Below are 25415 nucleotides of genomic sequence, written 5' to 3'. Positions count from 1 at the left end.
TATGTAGGAGTCCCATTTGGAATCGTCAGTGCCTCGAAAGTGGTCGCATAACACCCTTGTGTGAGGGATGTGGTCATGACGCCACTCCTGCGCGCCCCGGCACCTGGAAAACAGAGTCCCTGAGGCCAGGGTCATCAGGAAGACGTGGCGCCGGAGCCTGGGCTCATGGGAAATGTAGTCTCTGAGCTCCAGGTGGCCCGGACATGTACTCCACGGTGGGGACAGTTCGAATTGTGAAACAGGAGGAGGGAGAGGGGATGGAGTTAAGGGGCTGAGTGAATTAAAGAGAAAGGGAAGAAAAGAGAGGAAAGTGTGCAAGGAGAGGAGGGTTAGGGGGAGGAAGGAGAAGGGGGAGGGAAGGGAAGGGAAGTGGAGAGGCAGCAGATGGGCAAAGATACAAAGTGGAGATGGGGTGAGAAAAGAGAGGAAAAACGGAGGCAAAGAAGAAGAATGAAAGAGGTATGAAGAGAGAGAGGGAGAGGGAAAAAAGGGACTTGAACCCAGAAGGCGGCAGAAGACAGGGAACTGGGGGAAACAATGAAGAGTCAAGAGAGTGAAAAATAGAAAAGGTGTATCTCGAAGCGCGGACCTAAAGAGGGGAGGAGAGAGATGATAGGTGATAAGGGGTGGGATTGAATCCAGGCAGATGGGAATGAAAACATGGAAGAATAAAGTAAACAGAGGAACAAAAGGGGGGGTTGTTGAAAAAGGTTGTTGAGGAAGATTATTCATACAGGGTAGACCATTGGATCTCATCATGGAGTACTGTGGTGTCAGTGTGTAATCTCCAGACCCATCTCTGTTCGTAGTATAACAGTTTTTGTTTCATATTTGTTGTTGAGTTGTTTAATTTGTCTATGACGACCCATTCCATATCGTCGGGAGAGTGGTTGCTTCAAATGTAATGGTCTGTTTGTCATGCCAATGTACATGAGCTGGCAGGGGCATTTGATCATATAGATCACATTCTTGCTGTTGCAATTAGAAAATGTTCTCAAATCCCATGGAGTTTGTAGACCAGGTTTCAATTTGGTGGCTCTTTTTGTAAACGGGCAAACACTGCAGTTGTCACAGGGAAAATGTCTAGTAGGGGGTGGTATCTGCCACAGTGTAGTTTGTTTGTTCACAGGAGTCACAGCGCATGGGCGTGTATAAACTACCAAGCCACAGATACTTTTAGCTTTTTTGAAAGCATTTAGCGGAGGATCCAAGGGTAGTCCTTCAGATGTCAAAATCTTCCAGTCGTCCTTGATTATATTTTGTACTTTATTGGATAATAGGTTAAAGATAGTTACACAGATTAAGTTGTCCTTCCTTTCGGTTCGTTTGGACGGTTGTAGCAACTGGTCCCTATGACTGTAACGTGCCCTTTTCTCTGCTCTTTTAATAAGGTAGGCGGAGATATCCTTTCACACAAAGTTTGTTGGTAAGTTTTTTTTCATGTTTGGTGTAATCTGACATCTCAGAAAAATTGCGTCATAGGCGAAGATATTGGCCCACTGGCAAATTATCCTTCAGAGAATGTGGGTGAAAGCTCTGGAATTGAAGGAGGTTGTTCCGGTCTGTAGGTTTGTAGAAGGCTTCAGTCTTCAAGAAACCGTCCTTTTCAAATATGAGGCGATCTAAAAAGGGAAGTTCTGTGCCACCTATAGTTGAAGTAAATCTCAGGTAGGGATTTAGGGCATTTAGCCAATCCACAAATGTTGTTGCTTCATCTTTTATTCCTGTCCAGATCAAGGGGACGTTGTCGATATGTCGTTTCCATAGTTTGATGTGTTCATAGTGGGGGTTTTCCTTAATGCAAAACATGTTGTCTCTCAAAATGATCTACGTAGAGACAGGCAAGACTTGGGGCGTATGTGCTACCCATTGATGTTCCGTGCACTAGTAAGTAGTAATTATTATTGAATTCAAAGAAATTTCAAGGAATTTGAACTAACTATCACACAAGGTGTGTGGGGGATGTCAAGGACATCCCCCACATACCTTGTGTGCTAGTTCCTTGCGTTCGTGAGTTAGTGTGGGGTTTAAACACTCCCAACTCTCTTCTTGTGTTTTAATAAAGAGATTGAATCTATCCAAGCAGTTAGTAACTGCCTGCTTACCTCTTTGCTAGCTCACAGTGCCTCACCCAAACCTCCAAAACACCTGGGGTAAACGGTGAATATGGCAACTTGAACATGACACTCCGACTCCCCAGGGAAGTCACAGAAACAGACTGTACCCCTTTTCCTATTATTACTCATGCATACCTTGGCAGAAAAAAAGATACAAGATAAGTTGTCCACAAATTTAGAGAAACAATCGCAATCAAGCATATAAAAAGTGAGCTGTGATAATTAAGCATATGATCAAAGCAAGGTAATCAGTATTATGAACAAGGTGAAGAACAGCAACAATCCCACCATGATAGATTTGGTTCTAGGCATGCTTACGGTTCCTACATAACCCTATGCCTATTCTGAGAGCATAGTGATTGTATCCCTCTACCTGGCCTTATCTAAGAGATTAGCCTCTGTCCCATACCTGAAAAGAGTGGCAGGAATCAGCCTGTGGTGTGGATGGTAAGCCTCTCAAGAAGCTGGCAGATCAGCGCCAGCCAAGCTGCGTGTCGCAAGGATGCATCCCAGGATCGTCGTGCCCGGAACACCCTCTACCCACCTGGGGTCAGTGCACTATTTATATAATAAACCAAACCACATTGGAAATGTAGTTCCAATGCTGTGCTAAGGTAGTAGAAGCTGTCTCCTGAGCAGGCAACACAAGCTAGCATATCGTGTACCACGTTCCATAACTTTGGACAAAAAGTACTGATTACATGTTGTGCAAAGGCTAACTAAACGAGCACCATGTTCCTTGCTTTCCTAGAATAAAAGCAAACTGATAGAATGTATAAAAAACACTGCTGAAAAGCAGCCTTATTAAAATGCATAAAATGTAAATAAAACATGAACTGTAAAACTAAGCTAAATCTTGGGTGACCAACCCGGGTCCTAGAGGGCTTCATGATACAAAGGGCTTAGTACACCTCTGTAGTAAGTATGGAGCCAGGGCAGGAAGGGAGTACCTCTAGAACTTCAACGACCTCCCATTGAAGTCTCCCCCACTTCAAAGGCTCCAACTGGGTATAAGTAATGGACCCGTGACACAACTAACTCAGTATACTTCTGGACCTGTGGATACCCTGCCAGGAAGAAGAGCTGCTGTGCTGATCAAAGGACTGTCACTCCGCTAGACTCTATCTGGACTCCTGCTTTGCTGAGCTGACCTGCTGTCCTCTTTCCTGGGAGTGAGGACTAGAACTGCATCTCTACATCCCAGAACCAAAGTGACGCTAAGACCTTATTGGCGTGCCTCGGGTTCTCTGAAGGTTCAGGGACAAAAAGACTTTCAACTCACCTGCCACAGCTCCTGGGCCAGAATTCAACCAGCTGTGACCCCCAAGAAGCACCTCTCCAGTCCTGATCCCTTGGAAGTGGGTTTTAGCTCCTGAAATCAAGCTTTCGGGTTCTCTGCGAACGGGCCTTCTTGCACTGGAACAGCACTGCTCACCAGAAGAATCAGCACGAGCAGCTGCAACCTCAGCTCTTCGCAAGGCAAATATTGCCGCTCACAAACCAAAGGCTTGAGCCCACCTGTCTGCGACGCCAGGCTGAGACTTTGAGCCCGCGGACCACTATCAGCAAAGCTGTCCCTGCCCCCAAAAAAATCTTTCCTGTGAACGGGACCATTGGTCCAATTCTTGAGAAGGGAAAAATTCAGTTTGACTTATCTGGGACTGTATCCGACCCGTGCTCCAATGCATTCAGCCTGAAATTTTGGATTTAACCTGGTCTAGCACGACCAGATATCCCTGTTTGGCATGTTATGCTTTTAAGCAATATATTGCATTTTAATGTTTAAAAAAATCATCTCTCGACTTCTACTTATTTGTCCTTCCGGTCTGGTTTAACCTCTTAAGTGCGGGCGTCGGCCACTGGCCGACGCCCACACACCCTCCCTGGTGCGGGTCACGACCAGTGGCCGACACCAGGAAGGGCATTAATAAATCCTCGGGTGCGTCGCACCCGAGGATTTATTTTTTATTTTTTTTTTCCCCCCCGGGAGACACGGAAGCTACCGTGTCTCCCCCCGCCCCCCACCCGCCCCTTTGTGACGTCAGCGCGCCGCGAGGCGCGCTGACGTTGCAAAGGTGTTTTCCCCATGAAAGCAGGAAGCAGCCTTGCGGCCGCTTCCTGCTTTCATGGGGAAAAGGGCCTTTTACACGTTCGGGAAGGCCTCGTAAGAAAGGGGAGAGTCTCCCCTTTCTTACGAGGCCTTCCTGAAAGTGTTTCCTGGCCCCCGGTCGCAGCTGTGCTGCGATCGGGGGCCAGGAAACACTTTCAGGTTTCTTGGCTCCCCCGATCGCAGCACAGCTGCGATCGGGGGGGTCAGGAAACATTTTGAAAAGGCCTCGTAAGAAAGGGGAGACTCTCCCCTTTCTTATGAGGCCTTCTGAAACGGTTTCCTGGCCCCCGATCGCAGCACAGCTGCGATCGGGGGCCAGGAAACCCCACTAGACACTAGGGATTTCACTTTTGGGGGGCGGCCCCCCCCCCCCCCCCCGGAAAACGGGCCGCCCCCCCCCCCCCCCCGGCATAATTTTCTTTAAAAAAAAAAGGTAGGTGCCCCCTGGGGGGGGGGGGGGGGGGGGGGCGATCGCGCCCCCCCCCCAGGGGATTTTTTTTTTTTTCAAAAAAAAAAAAAAATACACAAAAAAAAATGAAATGACAGGGGGTCGCCCGTGGGCAGGGTGACCCCCTGTGGGGGCAATTTTTTTTTTAGATGTTGTAGGGTTTCCCTGGGGGCCATTTTGGCCCCCAAGGAAACCATACAACAACTAAAAAAATATATATGTATATATCTATATATATATATCTATGTAGATAGATATATCTAGGTACATGGATATATCTATGTAGATATATATATAGGTAGATCTGTATCAAAGAGATTTATAAAGCGCGCTACTCACCTGTGAGGGTCTCAAGGCGCTGGGGGGGGGGACGGGGGGGGGAGGGAAAGGGGCTAGGAGGTTCACTGTTCAAAAAGCCAGGTTTTGAGGCCCTTCCTGAAAAGAAGTAGGTTTTGGGTCTTGCGAATGTGGGTTGTGAGTGCGTTCCATGTTTTGGGTGCAATGTAGGAGAAGGATCTGCCCCCGGTGGTGGTGTGTTTGATGCGGGGGTCAGAGGCGAGAGAGAGGTCAGCTGAACGGACGTTTCGTGTGGGGGTGTGGAAGGTGACTCTCGTTGAGGTAGGCAGGGCCTGTGTTGTGGAGTGATTTGTGTGTGAGGATGAGGATCTTGAAGGTGATCCTTTTGTCAATGGGGAGCCAGTGGAGGGATTTGAGGTGTGGAGAGATGTGTTCGTGTCGGTGGAGGTCGAGGATGAGTCGTACTGCTGAGTTCTGGATGCGTGTAGTTTGCACTTGAGTTTTAGAGTGGTGCCGGCGTAGAGGGCGTTTCTGTAATCAAGCCTGCTGCTGATGAGTGTGTGAGTGACAGTTTTTCTGGTCTCTGTGGGGATCCATTTGAATGTTTTTCAGTATACGGAGTTTGTTGAAGCATGAGGAGGTAAGAGCGTTGATTTGTTGGGTCATAGAGAGGGAGGAGTCTAGGATGATGCTGAGGTTGCGTGCGTAGTTGGCGGGGGTGGGTGCAGGGCCTAGCGTGGTGGGCCACCATGGGGGGTCCCAGGTTTTTTTGGTGAGGGCCAAAGAGGATAATTTCAGTTTTGCTTGAGTTGAGTTTCAGGTGGTTGGCTGTCATATATACATCACTTTTGTCAATATGTGTGTGGTTTCCCTGGGGGGAAAAGGGTCCGACTTGTCTAGTGGCAGTTTTAGTGCCATAAAGAAGCGCAGAAGGTTTATATGCCTACTGCAAAGAGCACATCTGTATTTTATGTAAATAGCGGAGTACATTAGTAAAGTCTATGGAGAGATGAAGGGCACTTTTGCTGGGTGGTAATGAGGGAATCGGAGGAGGAGGGAGTGGGAGCACCAATAATGATTGTTGGACTGGGCGCAGGAGGTGCTAAAGACTGTGACGAATGGTATGTGACAGGTGTTTTTTGAGTGTCTTGAAAGTACGTGCTGATTGAGGGAAGAAGCGCAGGTAAGGTGGCCTCTACTGTTGCACGTATCTCACACACACCATCGATTTTGTGACTGTCTACGTAGGCTAGTGTTTTAGAGCAACAGTTTAGCCAATAGCAGAGATGGCATCTGGATGGATGACTGCTGCCTGCACTCGGGTTATAGAGGACCGCTCTGACATAGGATCAGAGACTGAGACATCAGATACTGAGACAGCATCTGAGGGATAGGACAATGGCGCAGACTCTGGGAGTGATTTTTCAGTCAGAGGAGTCCCATTCGAAAACTCCTCTTCCAGTACATTATGAGGGAGGTGATGAGGACAGTCCTGCTGTCCCTTCGCAAGCTGTTCGTGCAACTGGGTAATAGTGGGTTAGGCCAACCCAGAGAGCAGGTGAATGCGGCGGCAAGCAGAGAGAGAGTGCTCTCTTGGGAGCTCACCAATTTAGTTCAGACCCAAATTCCACCACCCAAATCATATTGTGGAGACATCAAAATTGTCTATGGCAAAACAAACTGGTTTTGTAAGGCAGGCACCTGTGTTTTTGGTCCTGGATTCGGCGGCCATATAGAGAAACACACTAAACCCAAACATTTCTGGAAACTAGACATTCGGGGGAGTCCACATGTGTGACTTGTGTGGATTCCCCAAAGTTTTCTTACCCAGAATACCCTGCAAAGCTGAAATGTTGAAAAAAAACTATTTTTCTCGCATTTCTGTCACACAAACTACAGGAATATGCTGGGATCCACAACATTCCTACCACCCAGTGACTCCTCACCTGTCCTGATAAAAACACTACCCCACTTGAGTGCCTACACCTAGTGCCTGTGTCAGGAATGGATCACCCCAGGGTCAACAGCTGCCTCACGTAAGGACCAACATTGACCGTTGTGTGATCTATTCCTGTCGCAGGCACCAGGCCTAACCACACAAGTGAAGTATCATATTTATCGGGAGACTTGGGGGAACGCTGGGTGGAAGGAAATTTGTGGCTCTCCTCAGATTCCAGAACTTTCTGTCACCGAAATGTGTGGAAAACGTGGTATTTTAGCCACATTTTGAGGTTTGCAAAGGATTCTGGGTAACAGAACCTGGTCCGAGCCCCACAAGTCACCTCATCTTGGATTCCCCTGGGTTTCTAGTTTTCAAAAATGTGCTGGTTTGCTAGGTTTCTCCAGGTGCCGGCTGAGCTAGAGGCCAAAATCCACAGGTAGGCACTGTTTTCTATGAAAAAATTTGATGTGTCCACGTTCTGTTTTGGGGCATTTCCTGTCGCGGGCGCTAGGCCTACCCACACAAGTGAGGTATCATTTTTATCGGGAGACTTAGGGGAACGCCGGGTGGAAGGAAATTTGTGGCTCCTCTCAGATTCCAGAACTTTCTGTCACCGAAATGTGAGGAAAACTTGTTTTTTTGGCCACTTTTTGAGGTTTGCAAAGGATTCTGGGTAACAGAACCTGGTCCGAGCCCCGCGAGTCACCCCTCCTTGGATTGCCCTAGGTCTCTAGTTTTCAGAAATGCACAGGTTTGGTAGGTTTCCCTAGGTGCCGGCTGAGCTAGAGGCCAAAATCTACAGGTAGGCACTTTGGAAAAAACAGCTGTGTTTTCTATAAAAAAAATAGGATGTGTCCATGTTGTGTTTTGGGGCATTTCCTGTCGCGGGCACTAGGCCTACCCACACAAGTGAGGTATCATTTTTATCGGGAGACTTGGGGGAACACAGAATAGCAAAACAAGTGTTATTGCCCCTTATCTTTCTCTACATTTTTTCCTTCCAAATATAAGAGAGTGTGTAAAAAAGACGTCTATTTGAGAAATGCCCTGCAATTCACATGCTAGTATGGGCACCTCGGAATTCAGCGATGTGCAAATAACCACTGCTCCTCAAAACCTTATCTTGATCCCATTTTGGAAATGCAAAGGTTTTCTTGATACCTCTTTTTCACTCTTCATATTTCAGCAAATGAATTGCTGTATACCCAGTATAGAATGAAAACCAACTGCAGGGTGCAGCTCATTTATTGGCTCTGGGTACCTAGGGTTCTTGATGAACCTACAAGCCCTTTATATCCCCGCAACCAGAAGAGTCCAGCAGACAAAACGGTATATTGCTTTCAGAAATCTGACATCGCAGGAAAAAGTTACAGAGTAAAACATAAAGAAAAATGGCTGTTGTTTTCAGCTCAATTTCGATATTTTTTTATTTCAGCTGTTATTTTCTGTAGGAAAACCTTGTAGGATCTACACAAATGACCCCTTGCTGAATTCAGAATTTTGTCTAGTTTTCAGAAATGTTTAGCATTCCGGGATCCAGCATTGGTTTCACACCCATTCCTGTCACTAACTGGAAGGAGGCTGAAAGCACCAAATATAGTAGAAATGGGGTATGTCCCAGTAAAATGCCAAATTTGTGTTGAAAAATTTGGTTTTCTGATTCAAGTCTGCCCGTTCCTGAAAGGTGGGAAGATAGTGATTTCAGCACCAGAAACCCTTTGTTGATGGCATTTTCAGGGAAAAAACCACAAGCCTTCTTCGGCAGCCCTTTTTTCCCATTTTTTTGGAAAAAACTAAATTTTCACTGTATTTTGGCTATTTTCTTGGTCTCCTCCAGGGGAAACCACCAACTCTGGGTACCATTAGAATCCCTAGGATGTTGGAAAAAAAGGACGCAAATTTGGCGTGGTTAGCTTATGTGGACAAAAAGTTATGAAGCCCTAAGCGCGAACTACCCCAAATAGCCAAAAAAGGGCTCAGCACTGGGGGGGGAAAGGCCCAGCAGCTAAGGGGTTAATTTATTAAATTAACTTTTATTTTTCTAACTTGGTGTGGATTATTTTTGTGTGGTATTTGTAAGAGGCTGGCCTGGCTTATAGTGGTCACCTTGTGGTACTTACACCTTGTGCCAGGTCCAGTTATCCCTTATTAGTAGAAAAGAGGTGTTTCTAGCAGCTTAGTCTGATAGAAGGTAGCTATGGCAAAGCGTAGGCTGAACCAGGAGACATGCAAAGCTCCTACTATACCACTAAAATCATATAGCACAATATCATAAGAAAACACAATACTCAGAGTTACTAAAAATAAAGGTACTTTATTTTTATGACAATATGCCACAAGTATCTCAGTGAGTACCCTCAGTAAGAAGGTAAGTAATATACACAAGTTTTATGTACACAAAGCCAAAACAGGTAAGTAAGAGTAAGAAAAGTAATGCAAACAGTGTAGAATTACAATAGGATGCGATAGGCAAACATAGGTCTAGGGGCAACACAAACTATACACTCCAAAAGTGGAATGCGAATCACAAATGGACCCCAGACCTATGGGAGCTTGTAGAGGGTCGCTGGGACTGTAGGAAAACAGTAAGGGTGTCCAAGATACCCCACTCCAAGACCCAGAAAAGTAGAAGAAAAGTACCCCTACTACCCCAATAGGACACAATAGTCGGGATAGGGGGATTCTGCAAGAACCACAAACACCAGCAAAGCACTGAAGACGGATTCCTGGACCTGAGGACCTGCAAGGCAAGAGGATCAAGTCCAAGAGTCGTGATGGTGTCGGGGGGGAGGGGGGAAGAGCCCAGGAAACCCCAGATGAAGGTGCAAGAAGGCTGCCTCCGGATGGAAGAAGCTTAGGATTCTGCAACAACGAAGAGAGCAAGGAACTTCTCTCCTTTGGATGGAAGATGTCCCACGGCGTGCTGAAGGTTGCAGAAGTGTTTCCACACAGAAATACTGCAAACAAGCCTTGCTAGCTGCAAGGGTCGCGGTAGAGGTTTTTGGGTGCTGCCTGGGACCAGGAAGGACCAGGATGTCGCCCCTTGGAGGAGGAGACAGAGGGGGCGCCTAGCAACTCAGAGAGCCCCCACTGAAGCAGGCAGCACCCGCAGAAGTACCGGAGCAGACACTTGGAAGATTTGTGAACCGGAGCTGGCTCAGAGTCACAAAGGAGGATCTCACGACGTCGGAGTCCAACTCAGAGGCTTGAGCACTGCAGGACTGAGTGCTGGGGACCCAGGCTAGGCTATGCACAAAGGAATCCTGGGAGGAGTGCACAGAAGCCGGAGCAACTGCAAATCACGCAATACACAGGTTTGCAGTCTAGCGTGGGGAGGCAAGGACTTACCTCCACCAAACTTGAAATGAAGGATCACTGGACTGTGGGAGTCACTTGGATAGAGTTCCTTTGTTCCAGGGAGCATGCTCGTCAGGATGAGAGGGGACCCAGAGGACCGGTGATGCAGTCTTTTGGTGCCTGCGTTAGCAGGGGGAAGATTCAGTCGACCCACAAGAGATTTCTTCTTGGCTTCCAGTGCAGGGTGAAGGCAGATGACCCCCAGAGCATGCACCACCAGGAAACAGTCGAGAAAGCCGGCAGGATGAGGTGCTACAATGTTGCTGGCTTTGGTTTGGCTACCAAGAAAGGAGGATTGGCTACCAAGAGAGGTAAGAGCCTATCAGAGGGGGTCTCTGACGTCACCTGCTGGCACTGGCCACTCAGAGCAGTCCAGTGTGCCCCCTCTGAATCCAAGATGGCAGAGGTCTGGGACACACTGGAGGAGCTCTGGGCACCTCCCCTGGGAGGTACTGGTCAGGGGAGTGGTCACTCCCCTTTCCTTTGTCCAGTTTCGTGCCAGAGCAGGGCTGGGGGATCCCTGAACCGGTGTAGACTGGCTTATGCAGAGATGGGCACCACCTGTGCCCATCAAAGCATTTCCAGAGGTTGGGGGAGGCTTCTCCTCCCCAGCCCTTCACACCTATTTCCAAAGTGAGAGGGTGTAACACCCTCTCTCAGAGGAAATCCTTTGTTCTGCCTTCCTGGGCTGGGGCTGCCCAAACCTCAGGAGGGCAGAATCCTGTCTGAGGGGTTGGCAGCAGCTACAGTGGAAACCCCGGAAAGGCAGTTTGGCAGTACCCGGGTTCTATGCTAGAGACGCAGGGGATCATGGAATTGTACCCCCAATGCCAGAATGGTATTGGGGTGACAATTCCATGATCTTAGACATGTTACATGGCCATGTTCGGAGTTACCATTGTGACGCTATACATAGGTAGTGACCAATGTATAGTGCACACGTGTAATGATGTCCCCGCACTCACAAAGTCCGGGGAATTTGCCCTGAACGATGTGGGGGCACCTTGGCTAGTGCCAGGGTGCCCACACACTAAGTAACTTGGCACCCAACCTTCACCAAGTGAAGGTTAGACATATAGGTGACTTATAAGTTACTTAAGTGCAGTGGTAAATGGCTGTGAAATAACGTGGACATTATTTCACTCAGGCTGCAGTGGCAGACCTGTGTAAGAATTGTCTGAGCTCCCTATGGGTCGCAAAAAGAAATGCTGCAGCCCACAGGGATCTCCTGGAGCCCCAATACCCGGGGCACCTAAGTACCATATACAAGGGAATTTATAAGGGTGTAACAGTGTGCCAATGAGAATTGGTAAATTTAGTCACTAGCCTGCAGTGACAAATTTAGAAAGCAGAGAGAGCATAAACACTGAGGTTCTGGTTAGCAGAGCCTCAGTGATACAGTTAGGCACCACACAGGGAACACATATAGGCCACAAACATATGAGCACTGGGGTCCTGGCTAGCAGGATCCCAGTGAGACAGTAAAAACACTCTGACATATACTCACAAACAGGCCAAAAGTGGGGGTAACAAGGCTAGAGAGAGGCTACCTTCCTACAGTATTTCACTGTGTTGCACAAATACTTTATGCATTGCCTCTTAAGTTAAGCCTGGCTGCTCTGTGCAAAGATACCAGAGGGTGAGCACAGGTTAACCTGGGTGTGTTTCTGGCTTACCCGGACTAATATTGTGGTTCCTGCTTGGACATCATACTCTGCCAACATAAACCCAATTCCTACCAGCCCCCTTGACATACAAATGTCATCCCAGTTATTTTTTTTAAGCAGAGAGGAAGAGACTGCTCTACACTGTTCTTAAAGTAACTGCCCAGCAGATTCCTCTCTCAAGGAGGAAAGACTTGTACTGCTGAAACACACAGAGCTGTCTGTCGCGTGCTCTGGTAGCCAGGCAAGCAGTGGATGCTGTTTTGATAGCAAATGACACTCCCACTCATTTGCTGTGTCACAGTACACTACATTATGTGGGTATGCAGAAGTTCTTCACACAAGTACTACAGTGTTACCAAATAATTACAAGTCAACTGGCCACTGAATGGTTTTAGATCACATCGGTAGGTAGGACCATGTCAAAGACTACAGGTGAAAACTGCAGTTCTTTCAATACCTGAAGTAAATAAAAGTCTCTCGAATTTGATTTCAATTTGGTAGGTCAGGAAAGTTTAATGGCGATGAAGTGTGTACAAAACTTGTACAAGCTGAAAAGGCAGATGAGCTATATTAATCATCACCTCACCTGATTAGGTTGTAAAAGCCACCGACTGTTCTTCACACAAGAATTCCTCAACGCTGGTGATGCCTGTATGAGGGCTGACTGGAGACCCTGTGAAGGCAAGGACCGCAGGCATGCTACCCGTGCCAGCAGCATGACTTATCTTTATCGTTGGGCTGCACAGCAAACTCAGTGGACACAAAACCAGGTTGAAAAACCTAGACAAAATAGAACAAGAGCACATCAAAATATTATCAGAAGTAAAAGCAGAGCAGTTCTAGGCCACGTTTTAGATCAGAATTATCTTTCTTTACTGTAAATAAAAAATGCAACTTAGCAGATGGCCTTGTGAACTGGTAACACAAACCATTCGTACCAATGCAATAACAAAGAAAGGACTAAGCAAATAAGTCGGTGTGCAGACTAGAAAGAACATTAACTTAAATCTCTGCAGCTGGTGGGAAAGGTACAATTTTATCTATACCTGTGCCCTGAAGAGAGTTCCAATATTGCACTGGCACAAATGATCTAGATCATGATTCTCCAATCTGTTTTAACTAGAGCAACTTATGGTCAATGAAAATAATCCTGAGCTACTGATATTACTAGTGTTACTAGGGTTATAATAGTGGCCACGTCAGACAAGCCTATGTTACTAGCCACCGAATATGATACCCTGAAATGCTCATTGCTGGCTATCATGCACAGTTGCCAGCACTAAGGTAAAAATGTGTTTTCAGTTTGAAATGCCTTTACATGAGAATTACCCAGCAGCCATAGTTGCAGTGCGAGAGGGTATATTGCCTGATTTTTCACTTAAATATAATTTTTAAACATGTATTTTGGAAATCCATTTTGTCTCGAACTGTCAGCTTATAAGTTCTGAAAACACACACATTTTCATCACAAAGACACACCTTCTAGTTTTGGGATACATATATTAATTTAACCAAACAAAAGATTCTAATTTAGTATGCGGTGATGTACTGTCTCCAGGAGAGTCACTTCCAGCTAGCTGGAGAGCAACTAGAAGCTCTTGAGCTACTCACTGGAGAAGCCTGAGCTAGATAGATAGTGCTTGTGAGTCAGTGAAATTCTATTGAAGAAATGTTTCAACGCTCTCAGGTTTTAAACAAGAAATTAATCGGGCTGGGGACATAATCCTCTTGCATTCCCAGAGCTGAAAACACATTAGCAAAAGGTAACTTATTCCACCAAGTACCCTAATTACCAACTTCCATAAGCCTCATAAGGGTAAGCATGGAGTGTATAAAACAATATTTAAGTAATTAATTAATTTAAAAAATGAAGTTATTTCCAAAAGAAGGACTTCCTTAGCCATGAGTTTTCAATTTTTGTTTTTTAATTTTAAATTGGTTATGGAGGCTTCCAAACAATCCACAGTCACACACTAGGATGTGGGGTCGGGGAGGGAGAGGTGCAGGACTACCAAGATCCCTGTAGTAGCATAGGGTATGATTCGCCCGCCCCTACCCAAAAAATAAATACATAATTTTTTATTTTTTTTTAAACAACAACAATATACTCGAATAGGCTCACCCTACATTTTGTACATGTCTAATTTTTATTTTTAATTCACTAAGAAATGTGCCGCTTTCGAGAACTCTACAAACTATTTTCTACCCATGAAAATTGTATAGTATAGTGATTTTACACTCCCTAGTTCTACCACCAACACAGAAAAAAAAATTCCATATGGAGGTAGAGAAATCCTGGTCCCTGTATCCTCATGAATTTTTAGACTGCTCCCCATTTCCTACCTGAAGAGGATTTACTCTCGTCTGAGACAGTGTTTTCAAGGTCTGAAGCTGCATGCAAAAGATTGTGACTATTCACAAACTCGGGAGTTTGTGTGAGTGTAGTGCTTTTTGCAGTTCTACCAACAATGGAATACACACAAAGTTAGATTATTTTCACACACAAAATTCCATCAGCATTGTTAACTGCATGTGTGAAGAAATCCACTTAACATTAAATAAACAATTACAAATCACGTTCTCTGAAGTAGTTATGTTTTTTTCACTTGTAAACAAAAGTAATTATGCTAATGAGCGACGCTGGAATGGGCAAATATCTCTGAAAATCAGAACCATATAGAATAATGGTATTTACTAATTATAACGTTACGATTTCTAAACTCAACCCCAACCCAAAAATCTAAGTGTCGTGCTGAACAAAACCATCCTTAATTCCACAATAACTCTAAAAAGGCAACAATAGCAGCTTAAAAAAGGAAGGAAACAAAAGCAATCCAAATAGTTTTTATCACTTCTAGGCTACGACGTGTTTCACGATTTCTATCTCTACATGAGAGCCATAAATGTATTACTGTTAATGATCTGTTTCCGAGTATCCTCACTCGATATTTTTCCTTATATTTCTGCAGTTTACTGGAAACTTTTATATTCCTTTTAGCGTCTCTACAGTAAGCAGCGTAATGCCGTAATAAACAGCAGAAACAATAACTAAACTTACTGAGAAAACTCAGAAACAGGTCACTGACAGCAACACATTAATGGCCTTCATAAAGGGATAGAAATTGCAACAAAAAAAATATGTTAGCTTACAAGTGATGTTGATATATTTTTCATCTTCCATACCAGTTTGGAAAAGTGGGATATACAACGGGGGGGGGTAGCAGTAAATCGTGTGATTGTCCATTTCAGGTATACGAGAAAAAATACCAGCAATCATGACAATCAAAGGAAAGTAAAGGGAAAAAACGTGTCCTTTAGACTTTGAGAACACTGTTCAAAAGGCAGCAATGTGTGAATCCTAGCAGACAGAGATTCCATGCATTTGGGACATTTGCTCAGAAGGCTTCCTTTAGGTTAGATTCACAAACCTGATTTTGCGCGCAAGTTCAAATTCCACGTACAAATGACTTTAAATAAAACTGCTTGTTTTTCACAAAAGATGAATTTGCGCTCAAAACATCGTTTTACACAAGAACAATAGTACGTTAGCCTATGGTGGTTAATATTGTGCATGAGTAAATCCAACTTCATAGGTTGGGAATTAACGATCGAGAGCAGTGATGATAATATTTTGGAAACGCCCACAATCACAACAATTTAAGGGTATTCACAAACGTTTTTCTTACCCATGCCTACCTTGAATGCGGTTAGACATTTACTAATCCCCAGAGTATGAGTAAATCTGTTTTCCGGAACGGATTTAGGACGCCTCCAAAACCGACAAGGTAAACAAAATCCCACTCGTTAAAAAGTCTTTAAAATACTACTCATTTGATCTCCGAATGCTCCTTGTTAAAGCCACTTAATAGGGTACTGAAAACAAGAGACATAGCTGGATGCGAACGAACATGGTCTGCGGCTATCACCCTGGCTTGCAAGCTGAACCCTCTGCAAACCACTGGTGCAGTGTGATAAAGGAGCGTGTAGGCTGCAGATAACATAATCGAAACTAAACTTCAAAAACATGTATCTAAGGAAACAGAGGTCCATTGGCAGCTACAGTGTGTCCTGTAAAAGTTTTTCAATTAATTACTCTCTCTCCAGGACCATGCTGTTGATCTGCACCAAGTTACTCACCTCTGACCATTGGGATCACATTGAATCAATTACACAGCTGTAGGTTTGTCTCTTTGAACATTAATACTATATTAAGCAGTCACCTTGCTCTACATGTAAAGGATACAGAAAAATATATGTTGGTTATTGTGACGTAATTCAACATTTCCGTGGAAGATCTGAACGTTAACAGTGTTGGCCCAGTGAGGCACCCTACCAAAATGAAAGTGAAATAAAGCAACAGGAAAATGAACACAATTTCAATGACAGTTGAAATAAAGATTGTGAAAAAAGCACGATAGAAGCCGGCTGAGCAGAGCAACCATGTCTCTCATGGTCGTAAACTTTGTAACTCAGATGAAGTTTTTAACATGTTGAACGCCTCTCGCTCGTGGATACCCCCCTTCCATTGTTTCGCACAGTAAACAAGTTACTACACGACTGGAATAAAAAGTGACTGAGATAAGAAAACTTGTGTTGAAAGTGAGAGCGAACAGCTGGAAGTGCTAAAGTTCTATTTAAATGCATTAGTAGAACGTAAATACGCTTTATTGTCTTCGCATGCTCCAATGTCATATAGCGTGTACTGAATAGCATAACATTTTGCGCTTTATTAGGCGAATAAAATAAACATTAACCGCAGTTATACGATGGCGTGGAATTAGATCCTTCCTTTTAGAGGCTTTTGGGCGTGGGACAGGACAGAGGGCTCTGCCCAGATCTAATGGGCTTTCAGTTAAAGAAATTGCACGAACAGAGGCAACGCTTGCCTCCACAATTTCCCAAATATATACTTTATAAAACATGAAGCCCCCTACGGCTGAGTCAGCCGCTGCTGCTCACAACCCTTCATAGACACCTTGCATTACACACACTGAAATCCATTCTCAGAGTCCCTATTTAAGTTCTCGAGGTACATGGTGAGAAACCGTAGAAATCCCTTCATTACACTCCCTTAGAACGACCCTAGAAAGAATTTCTAAGAAAGTCACCTGTGCAAACGTTAACTCCAATCCCAGATAATCCTTCTGTGAGATTCCACTTTGACAATCAATGTCACCCAATCTCCACGTACCTCTGATGTAACTAGCTTGTAATATCAGAAGACACGCTGCGACGCTTCCACCTTCCCGAAACTTCCGGCCTGTGCGTATCAACGAAATCGCGAAGCTCTCTGGGAAATAAAGTTCAAGTCTGCTCCCTTGTCTCTTGACTCCGTACTCAAAACGAAGATCAGAAACTACAGTGGAGGACGAATGACCGTCGCAGGGCAATTACTAGTATGCACGTGACTGAACGGTTGTTGCGGCCATGTTGGAACAGGCCAGTTCGTTCTTACTTACACTCATAATTTAGGAAAAGTGGTGCAGCAAATCATGCCGCACGTGTGCCGTTTTTAGCGTAAACCAAACGTCATAGTGTAGATGATTATTGCAACACATCAAAGCAGTGGAGTCTAGGTTGATTGGCTGTGTTTACTTGTTGCTTCGCTGGGGATAACGCATCAACTAACTTGACCTTAGAGGATTTTGAGGTCGCCCCAGTAGCAGGGCTGAACTATGCGATTCCTACGTAGATCTCTTGCCCGCCTGCTGCAGCTTCCTGGCTGCGTATACACTTTGTAAATTGGCTTTAATGGACAGCTGCTAAGGAATCAGAACAGCGAGGCGTGGGTGCGGAAGCATTTTCTTAGTGGTCCCAGAACAACCATATTCACACCAAGCTTTGCACACGAAGCCTGTCCTCTGATTTTGGGCAAATCACTTATTTCTATGTCAGGACTGGAGGCTCAGATTATGCTTCTCAATTCTTTATTACTCAAAAACAGCAGCCAATAAAAAAACAATTAACATTAAAGAGGCTTTGAACCCCGCCTCCCAAAACCACCAATAGCAGATCAACATAGTCTATAAACAAGGGAGCCACTAACTGGCGCTTTTTCCGTAGTCAGATGAGTGCCTTCCCATTTGTGCCTCGTTTTGGTCATTGTGAGACAGTGTAGCTTATATAATCTATATTAACCTGAAACGTTTTATGAATTAATGTATGAGAATGCCGCATAAAAACTGTAGTAATGAATTTTTGCTTAAACGTGCACTTGAAATGTGACAACAGGAAGTGGCTGTCAATGTATACGTGGATTAATAAAAATGACTAATGTTATGAATTGATATAAAGAATAAGTTTATACTAATTATTAATGATTGCGTTATTGAATTTGTGCTGAAATCCTTGTAGGCCTTAAGTTAGCATGAGCCGAAGCTTAGCTGCCTGGCTCTCATATTAAACGTATTTCTCCTATCTTGCAGTGTGCTGACTCGCAAAAGGATATGACCCCTGGTTGTTTTCTTCAAACTAGAAGCTGAATGTAACCATAGTAGATCCGTTCTCATGAAATCCCCATTGCTTGTAGAAAATATTAGACAAAATGCAACAGTGTAGATTAATGTAATGTACAAGGTTGTTTAAACCAGTGAAGACAATGGAGCTACTGACCAAAAGATGTGCAAAGAATTACAGAAGGATGAAATCATACCGGACATGCTACCTCTGAAGACGTCAATCATGTGGACCAATAAAAAGCTTGTAAAAAAATATGGGGTGAAAGATTTATTGCATAATCCATTTTCTAATTGGGTAAAGATAGTGGGTTATAACCAAGGACCAATACAATTTTAGGGGAATGTACAACGAAAAAGGGATAAAAACCCATGACGCAGAGAACCATTAGAATTAGGTTGGGAATGTTATTGATTTTATCCAGAAACTTTGTCACTCTGTTTGGTGACTTTGCTGATTTTACTTAGAACCATCCTCTTCCATAGATTGCCCATTTACACTTTGCCTCCTTATGAGGGAAGTGCCCCTTTTGCCCTGGAGCTGAATTCTGATTGATGGCGATTAGACTGAAGACGAAGACTGAATCTGAGTGCTGACCTAAACCTTGGAGGGTAACTATGACAATACAATTGTGATTTTGTCTGTTTGCCTTTCCTTTCTGGGTACCAACTGCTTACTTTTGACAGAGACCATAGCTAGATGTTTTCCAAATTGGTGTTCTAAATTGTTTTGCATGAAGCCCAACATGCCAATACTAATCAGTGGTTAGGTCAGGCAATCACGAAACGGACGCAAATAGACAAACGACTGAATCTATGCTTTGTTGAATTGACGCGTTAATGAGACTCTGCTAAAGTTGATCTATGCTGACTCTTTGTTATGTTTTAATAATTGCGTTCCTTGCGTTGTTTAAGTCTTATTGAAGTTGCCAAATGATGACAATGTTATAGAGTGTTTTGGTTTTAAGATTAACATACATACATACAGTGGAGAAGTGTGGCTCAATGGTTAGAGCGGCAGACCCTGAAGCGGAGATCTGGCTCAAGACCAGGGTTCAAGTCCCGCTTCGGCAGGTCTTGGGCTCAATTACCCTTGACCAGATAATTCTCGCCTCGGTGCCTAATCTAATTCATGGGTCCCATTCTGCAACTCTGGGCAATAGCTTGCTTAATCTCCACAACGGCCCCAACAGCGCTTGGATGCCTGGCTTCACCCTGGGGGTGCTCAGGAGTGGGCGCCTCACAGGGAAAAGCCAGGAGGGGTTCCATAGCGGTATGAGTACAGTGCCTTGAGACCCTAACGGGTGAGTAGTGCGCTATACAAGTGCTAATTTACATGCTTTTAGAATTGTAATCAAATAGGGAATAAAAGATCATAAAATTCTACTAAACTGGTGTGGTTATTCATGACCGCAAGGTCATGGTAGTGTCTTGAGTCGATTAATGACTTTGACTAAAGTGAAATGTATTGTTTTGATAAATATTGATGACATTATTGACATATTGATTAGTTATCGTGTCCTAAGGTGTCTCTCAACTGGGTCAAAAGTTTAATTGGCCTAAACGAGTCCTGATGTGCAATAAATTATCATAAAAAGATGCGTTAGCAGTTCTGGTAGCAGAGCAACGGTTTGGCCCTATGGGGCCCTAGGACAGAGAATTATTGTTTAGATTGTTTTTCTGAGATAATGAAAATTGGAGATATGATGTGTTTCTAAATTTCCCATGACTTTCCCAGGATCTCGGAGCCTGCCTAAGTGAGTTGGGAATGTTCTCGGCGTCATAGCATGTGTGGTGTAGAATTTGAACTTGCTCAGTTTATGCAGTTTGCAGGTGATTTGTGAAGTTTATGTGTGTTTAGGCCAGTTAAATGTTGTTTTAGTAGGAGTGGGCGTACTCCACAGTATGGGAGTAGGGAAGTCGGCGTACTTCATATGAGTGTGGCGCTTTGTGCTAAAAGATTATCCACGTGGTTGGTTGTTAATGAACGGACCTGTCGCGGTCTAAGACTCCGGAGTATATTGACAAGTGTAGGAGTCACTTGGGTTTATGTTGTAATTTGTGCAGTTTAATAGATCAATCGGGCAGGGTTGACAAGTCAAGTTTGAGTCAATTGTGTGAATGAAATCTTCGATGGAGATTTGTCAAGTTCTAAAGTGCACTAGGACAAACCATTGACAAGTCGAGAGTAGGATTTGCGGGTCGAATTCTGCTTGCGTATGCAGGAACTGAGAAGGAGAGAGTAGTGGCCGAGGCTTCAAGTGAAATCTCTGTAAAGTTCTGAAGCGATTGTGTACCCTTCCTGTAGTAAACCGGCAAATTTGAGTTGTTGTTGTTAAAGGTGCTCGCAAAATGTTGCATTAGTTTGGTGTGAATCCAGTGAGGGGCGGACAAGCCGCAAGACTTTGTCAGCTGCAGTGTGTGAGTGTGACGTCAGTGGTGCCGCGCTGAGAGAGGTCAGTTGCCGAGAAGGGTCGCGCACGGATTGGCTGCCGTCTGTGAGAGGCAATAGGTTGAGAAAGGTGGGTGAAGAGTGTCCTGGGAATTAAAGTCACTTTCTGATTAAATACAAACAAAAGAAAAGACGCAAAGATGAACTTTTTCAAGGCTTTTAGGAGCGCTCTGAAAGGAGACGCTTACATTGTGGCGAGTGAGGGGGAGCCTACACCGCCTAAAGGTACTCCAGCTTATATAGTCATGGAGGAAAAGGGTGTCGCGCCTTGCTTATGGATGAAACAATGGCGCAAATTGACAGAGAAGGAGGGTTGCTTGGCGTTTCCGGAGCACGGAACGTTCAATACACAAATTCTAGAGAATTTGAGGTGGATGTTAAGTGTACAAAAGCCACCTCCAAGGCCAGCTCAGTACGAGGCTTTAGCAGTCTGGGATTTAATGGCTATTAAACAAAGACAGCAGAAATTCGAGAGGAGAATGAGAAGGGCAGCAAAGACCTTAGCTGAGGCTAGATGGGACAATGAGAGCAAAATGTGGAGACGGGGAATAGTCAACGGACTTAAGTTGTTCCCAGCAATAACACAGGGGGACGAGACACAGGGAAAGAAAGCCACTTGTAAGACAGATAAAGACTCTAGTAAACCAAAAGAGACTAAGATGTCTTGGATAGAGGAAGACGACTCAGATGACAAAGAGTTTCTTAATCAGTTGTTACATGATCGCCCGCCACCTTATGCAGTGGACGACAATGCTCCAAGCACCAGTGCGGGTCCTGGGAACCAGACGCAGGAGAAGGGAGTTACTGATACAGTGCAGACTAGTGATACGGTTTTGACACAAAATGGTGTCAGTGTACCCACTGCGCCAGACATACAGATACAGTTGCAACCTCCACCGCAGATACAGAGAATCTATCCAGACATCCCAGTACTAGAGACTATTACGAATCTGATAGTGCCGCCTGACCCGCTAGATATACAAAATCTAGGTTAGTGTAGATTGAGCCAACTCCACAATTGCTGCCTCAACCGCAGCAACAGCTGATACCAGGGTATAGCCCAGTAGCAGGACCTCCATTAGTACCTGCCCCAGCTTCATTGAGTCAGGCTCTAGGAGCTACTGCTCTGCGGGGTTTGGGACCAGGCCAGACACCAGCTGCTATATCATTACCGATTACTGTCGGTCCACCGGTGCCATTGTATGCGCAAGGTAAGCCTGGTATGTGTGATCAGGGAGTAATGACCCAAGATGTACTAAGAGGAGGGTCCATAGGAACTCTTCAATTAATGGCTCCGGGGAGCAGTCAGTTGAAAGAACAAGGTCTTCGTTAGACCTTAGTCCGGTCGGAATACCCTTTGAGGCAATGAGACAGGCAGGGCTAGGTGTGCTAATCCCACAGACAATGAGTACAAATGCTTCACAGTCGTCAATAATGCATGCAGGGAATATTTCGCTGCAAGGTTTTACGGTGCAACAATTGAATGAGTGGTTAGAAAAAACTTACGCTTCACAAAAGACTGCAGTAACTGCAGAAAAGCCAGAAAAGTCAGAAAAAGATGAGTACCTGAACTTTGTGAGACTGGGCGTGGAAGCTGCTGAACTAGTGGAAGGGACAATAGGGGTAAACAGATTAGATTCATATACAGAAGCAGAATTGAGATACTTGTGCCCCAAAATTACTAAAGAAGTGGGCAAGGTCATCAGAGGTTGGCGAACCTGGCAGACAAATACAATATTGACATTGAGAATACTAAGCATTTGAAAAGAAGTTACTGACTAGACTTCGACTCTAAAGATTTTGATCATATGAGGTCGGCCAGAATAAGGGCGCATCATAAAGAAATACTGCAAAGTGCTCTGATCTGGGGAGCCTTAGAAAAGTGGGAAGTCAGATGGGCAAAGAGATAAGGAGAAATGCGACAGTCTGGGATCGAGTCCGACTAAAGCCTCACCAGACACTGGGACAGTAAAGATACTACCAATGAGAGAAACAGCTGGAGGGGTTCTAGTCCATGTACCGTGGTCCAGGGGAGACATTTTGTCATTTACAAATGATTATCCCAGGTTGACGGAGAAACCGATAGAATGGTATCAGCAAACGGATAGGTTTGTAAGGCTTGCGAAGTGTCTCTGGGAAGACTTGAATACCTTGTTTGAGATTATTGTCCCACCCGACTTATGGCTTGAGTGCAAGAGAGGTGTAGACTGGCCGACACAGGAGCCGGCAAGGGATAAGGCGACCAGAGCACCATCTGAGGAGGTGATGAAGTACTATCATAAAGTAATTGAGTTTTTGAAGCAGAAAGTTTGGCTGAAAGTGACAGATTGGCAGAAAATCGACCGGACCTCACAGGAGGTTAAAGAGTCAATCCATGCTTACTATGAGAGGTTATTGAAAGCGTTCAAACATTACAGTGGCACTGAGACTATTGAGCTGAAAGACATGAACCATCTTGTGTTTAGATTCGTTGAAGGACTGAGACCAGAGGTTAGCCAGATGATTAAGAATCATTTTATCTGTTGGCAAGCGAAGCCGATTGATGAGGTGTTGCAGTATGCGAAATATTGTAATGACAAGATTGAGCTAAAGCAGAGAAAACTGAAGGAGAAAGTGATGGTGATGCAGATAAGGGCAGCGCAGGCGGGTATACAAGGGAATGGAATTCAGCAGATGTACAGCAACAACCTCAAGGGAATGGCGTGTTTCAGGCGCAACCTAGAGGCCGAGGTTTTGTGAATCGCGGTCCAGATTTGAATACTGTGGTAGTTCAAATTGACGTACAAGGGATGAAAAAGGTGTCACCATGTCACGCGTGCGGGGCGTGGGGCATTGGAAGCGGGAATGCCCAAACGCGGCGCATGATGGTATTGTTCAACAAAGCACTGATGTCGGTACATTTCAAAATGTGAGAGGTCCAAAAATGAGAGGTCAAAATCAGAACTTCCAGAATAACATGGTTCAGATGCAGGGGCTACAGCCCATGCAGCAAATGCAAATGCCGCGTGTTCAACCAGCACAAATGCAGCAGGTACAACAGCAGGTTCCCATGATACCTAGACAGCAAATGCAATTACCCTTAGCTTCAATGGGACAGCAACGGGTGATGCTTCCTCAGCAGGTCACAGGTCAAGTGATGAGCCAGAATAATACAGTACAGCAGTTCCCATTGCGTGGTGAAGATGGAATGAATGATCGGGTGACAGTTCAGACAGTGAAGAGTGCAGGCTTGCAGCGTCTCTAGAAGTAGATCAGAGAGGACCCTGTGTAGAGGGAAAGGTGATGGGTCACAAGGTTTCATTCTTGATCGACACAGGAGCCACACGCTCTACAGTCAGAAGTGCAGAGGTTCCGAAATTGCCACTTTCAGGGCGTACTATAAGAGTGGTAGGAGTAGCAAACCAGTACTTGACAAACCCGATCACAGATCCGGTGCAAGTTGAGATTGGCAACTTTCAGGGACTGCATACGTTTGTAGTCTGCGATTCGAGTCCTGTATCCCTACTGGGAAGAGACTTTCTGTGCAAGACGAAGTGTTCGATTACCTGTTCTAATGATGGAATTGAGGTGCAGACAAACAGTGATGATGAAGGGGATGAGGGTCAATTCTCAGAGTTAGAGACGGAGACCACAAATGAAGATTACCCCTTGATAACCCTATTCCCGATGCTTACAGTAACTGACTTGCCACCTGAATTACAAGGAACAGTGACAGAGAAAGTGTGGGACCTGACAGGAAAGGAAGTGGGACTGATAAAAGGAGTAGAACCGGTTAAGGTGCAAGTGAAGCCGAATGCAGTGTTTCCCCAGGTGCCGCAGTACCACATGGCACAAGATGTCCTTATTCAGGTTTCACAGATAATTACAGACTTTGTAAAACAGGGAGTTCTGAAATAGGTATTGAGCAACCCATGTAATTCACCAATAATGGGTCTGAAAAAGCCTTGTGGGAAGGTTCAAATTGTGCAGGACTTAAGGAAAATAAATGAGATTGTGGTAAAGTGTTGCCCCATAGTGCCAAACCCAGCAGTGATCATGTTTCAGGTTCCGTGTGATGCAAAATGGTTCACAGTTGTGGACTTGTCACAAGCTTTCTTTTCGGTGCCTCTTCATGAGGATAGCCAATTTTATTCAGTTTAAAATTCCTGGACAAGGTGTACAGTTGGTGCAGAATTCCTCAAGGGTTTTCTGAGTCACCTTCCATCTTCAATCAGATATTGAAGAAGGACTTAGAGTCCTTAGAACTGCCTTTCAGTTCGACTCTAGAGCAGTACATTGATGACTTCCTGATTGCGTCCAGAACAAAAGATGACTGCAGGTAGGACACAATTGCCTTACTAAACCATTTGGGAAAGAATGGACATAAAGGGGGTCATTCCGACCGCCGGGGGCCGGGGATGCGGGAGCACCGCCAACAGGCTGGCGGTACCCCGCAGGGCATTCTGACCGCGGCGGTTTGGCCGCGGTCAGACCAGGAAAACCGTCGGTCTCCCGCCGGTTTTCCGCTGCCCTGGGAATCCCCCATGGCGGCGCAGCTTGCTGCGCCGCCATGGGGGATTCCGACCCCCTC

The 25415-nt window shown here is 45.0% G+C and overlaps 1 protein-coding gene across 2 annotated transcripts in view; it reads right to left on the bottom strand.

The window, feature by feature from the left end:
• Positions 1-17262, bottom strand: part of GHITM (growth hormone inducible transmembrane protein) — a 202408-nt gene extending 185146 nt beyond the window's left edge. The window contains exons 1-2 of one of the 2 annotated variants that reach the window (XM_069240655.1): positions 17130-17262; positions 12525-12718 (exon numbers count right to left, since the gene is read on the bottom strand). In XM_069240655.1, coding sequence (XP_069096756.1) covers positions 12525-12656 — 132 coding nt within the window. In that variant the 5' untranslated portion in view covers positions 12657-12718; positions 17130-17262. Of the gene's footprint in view, positions 1-12524; positions 12719-17046 lie in introns of both variants that reach the window. The other variant, XM_069240654.1, reaches the window with a different exon arrangement.
• Positions 17263-25415: the final 8153 nt, after the last annotated feature.

Source organism: Pleurodeles waltl, chromosome 6 (assembly GCF_031143425.1).
Source record: "Pleurodeles waltl isolate 20211129_DDA chromosome 6, aPleWal1.hap1.20221129, whole genome shotgun sequence".
Classification (NCBI taxonomy): Eukaryota; Metazoa; Chordata; class Amphibia; order Caudata; family Salamandridae; genus Pleurodeles; species Pleurodeles waltl.
Note: the sequence above shows the minus strand (reverse complement) of the source record. Positions and strands in the feature narration are given on the sequence as shown.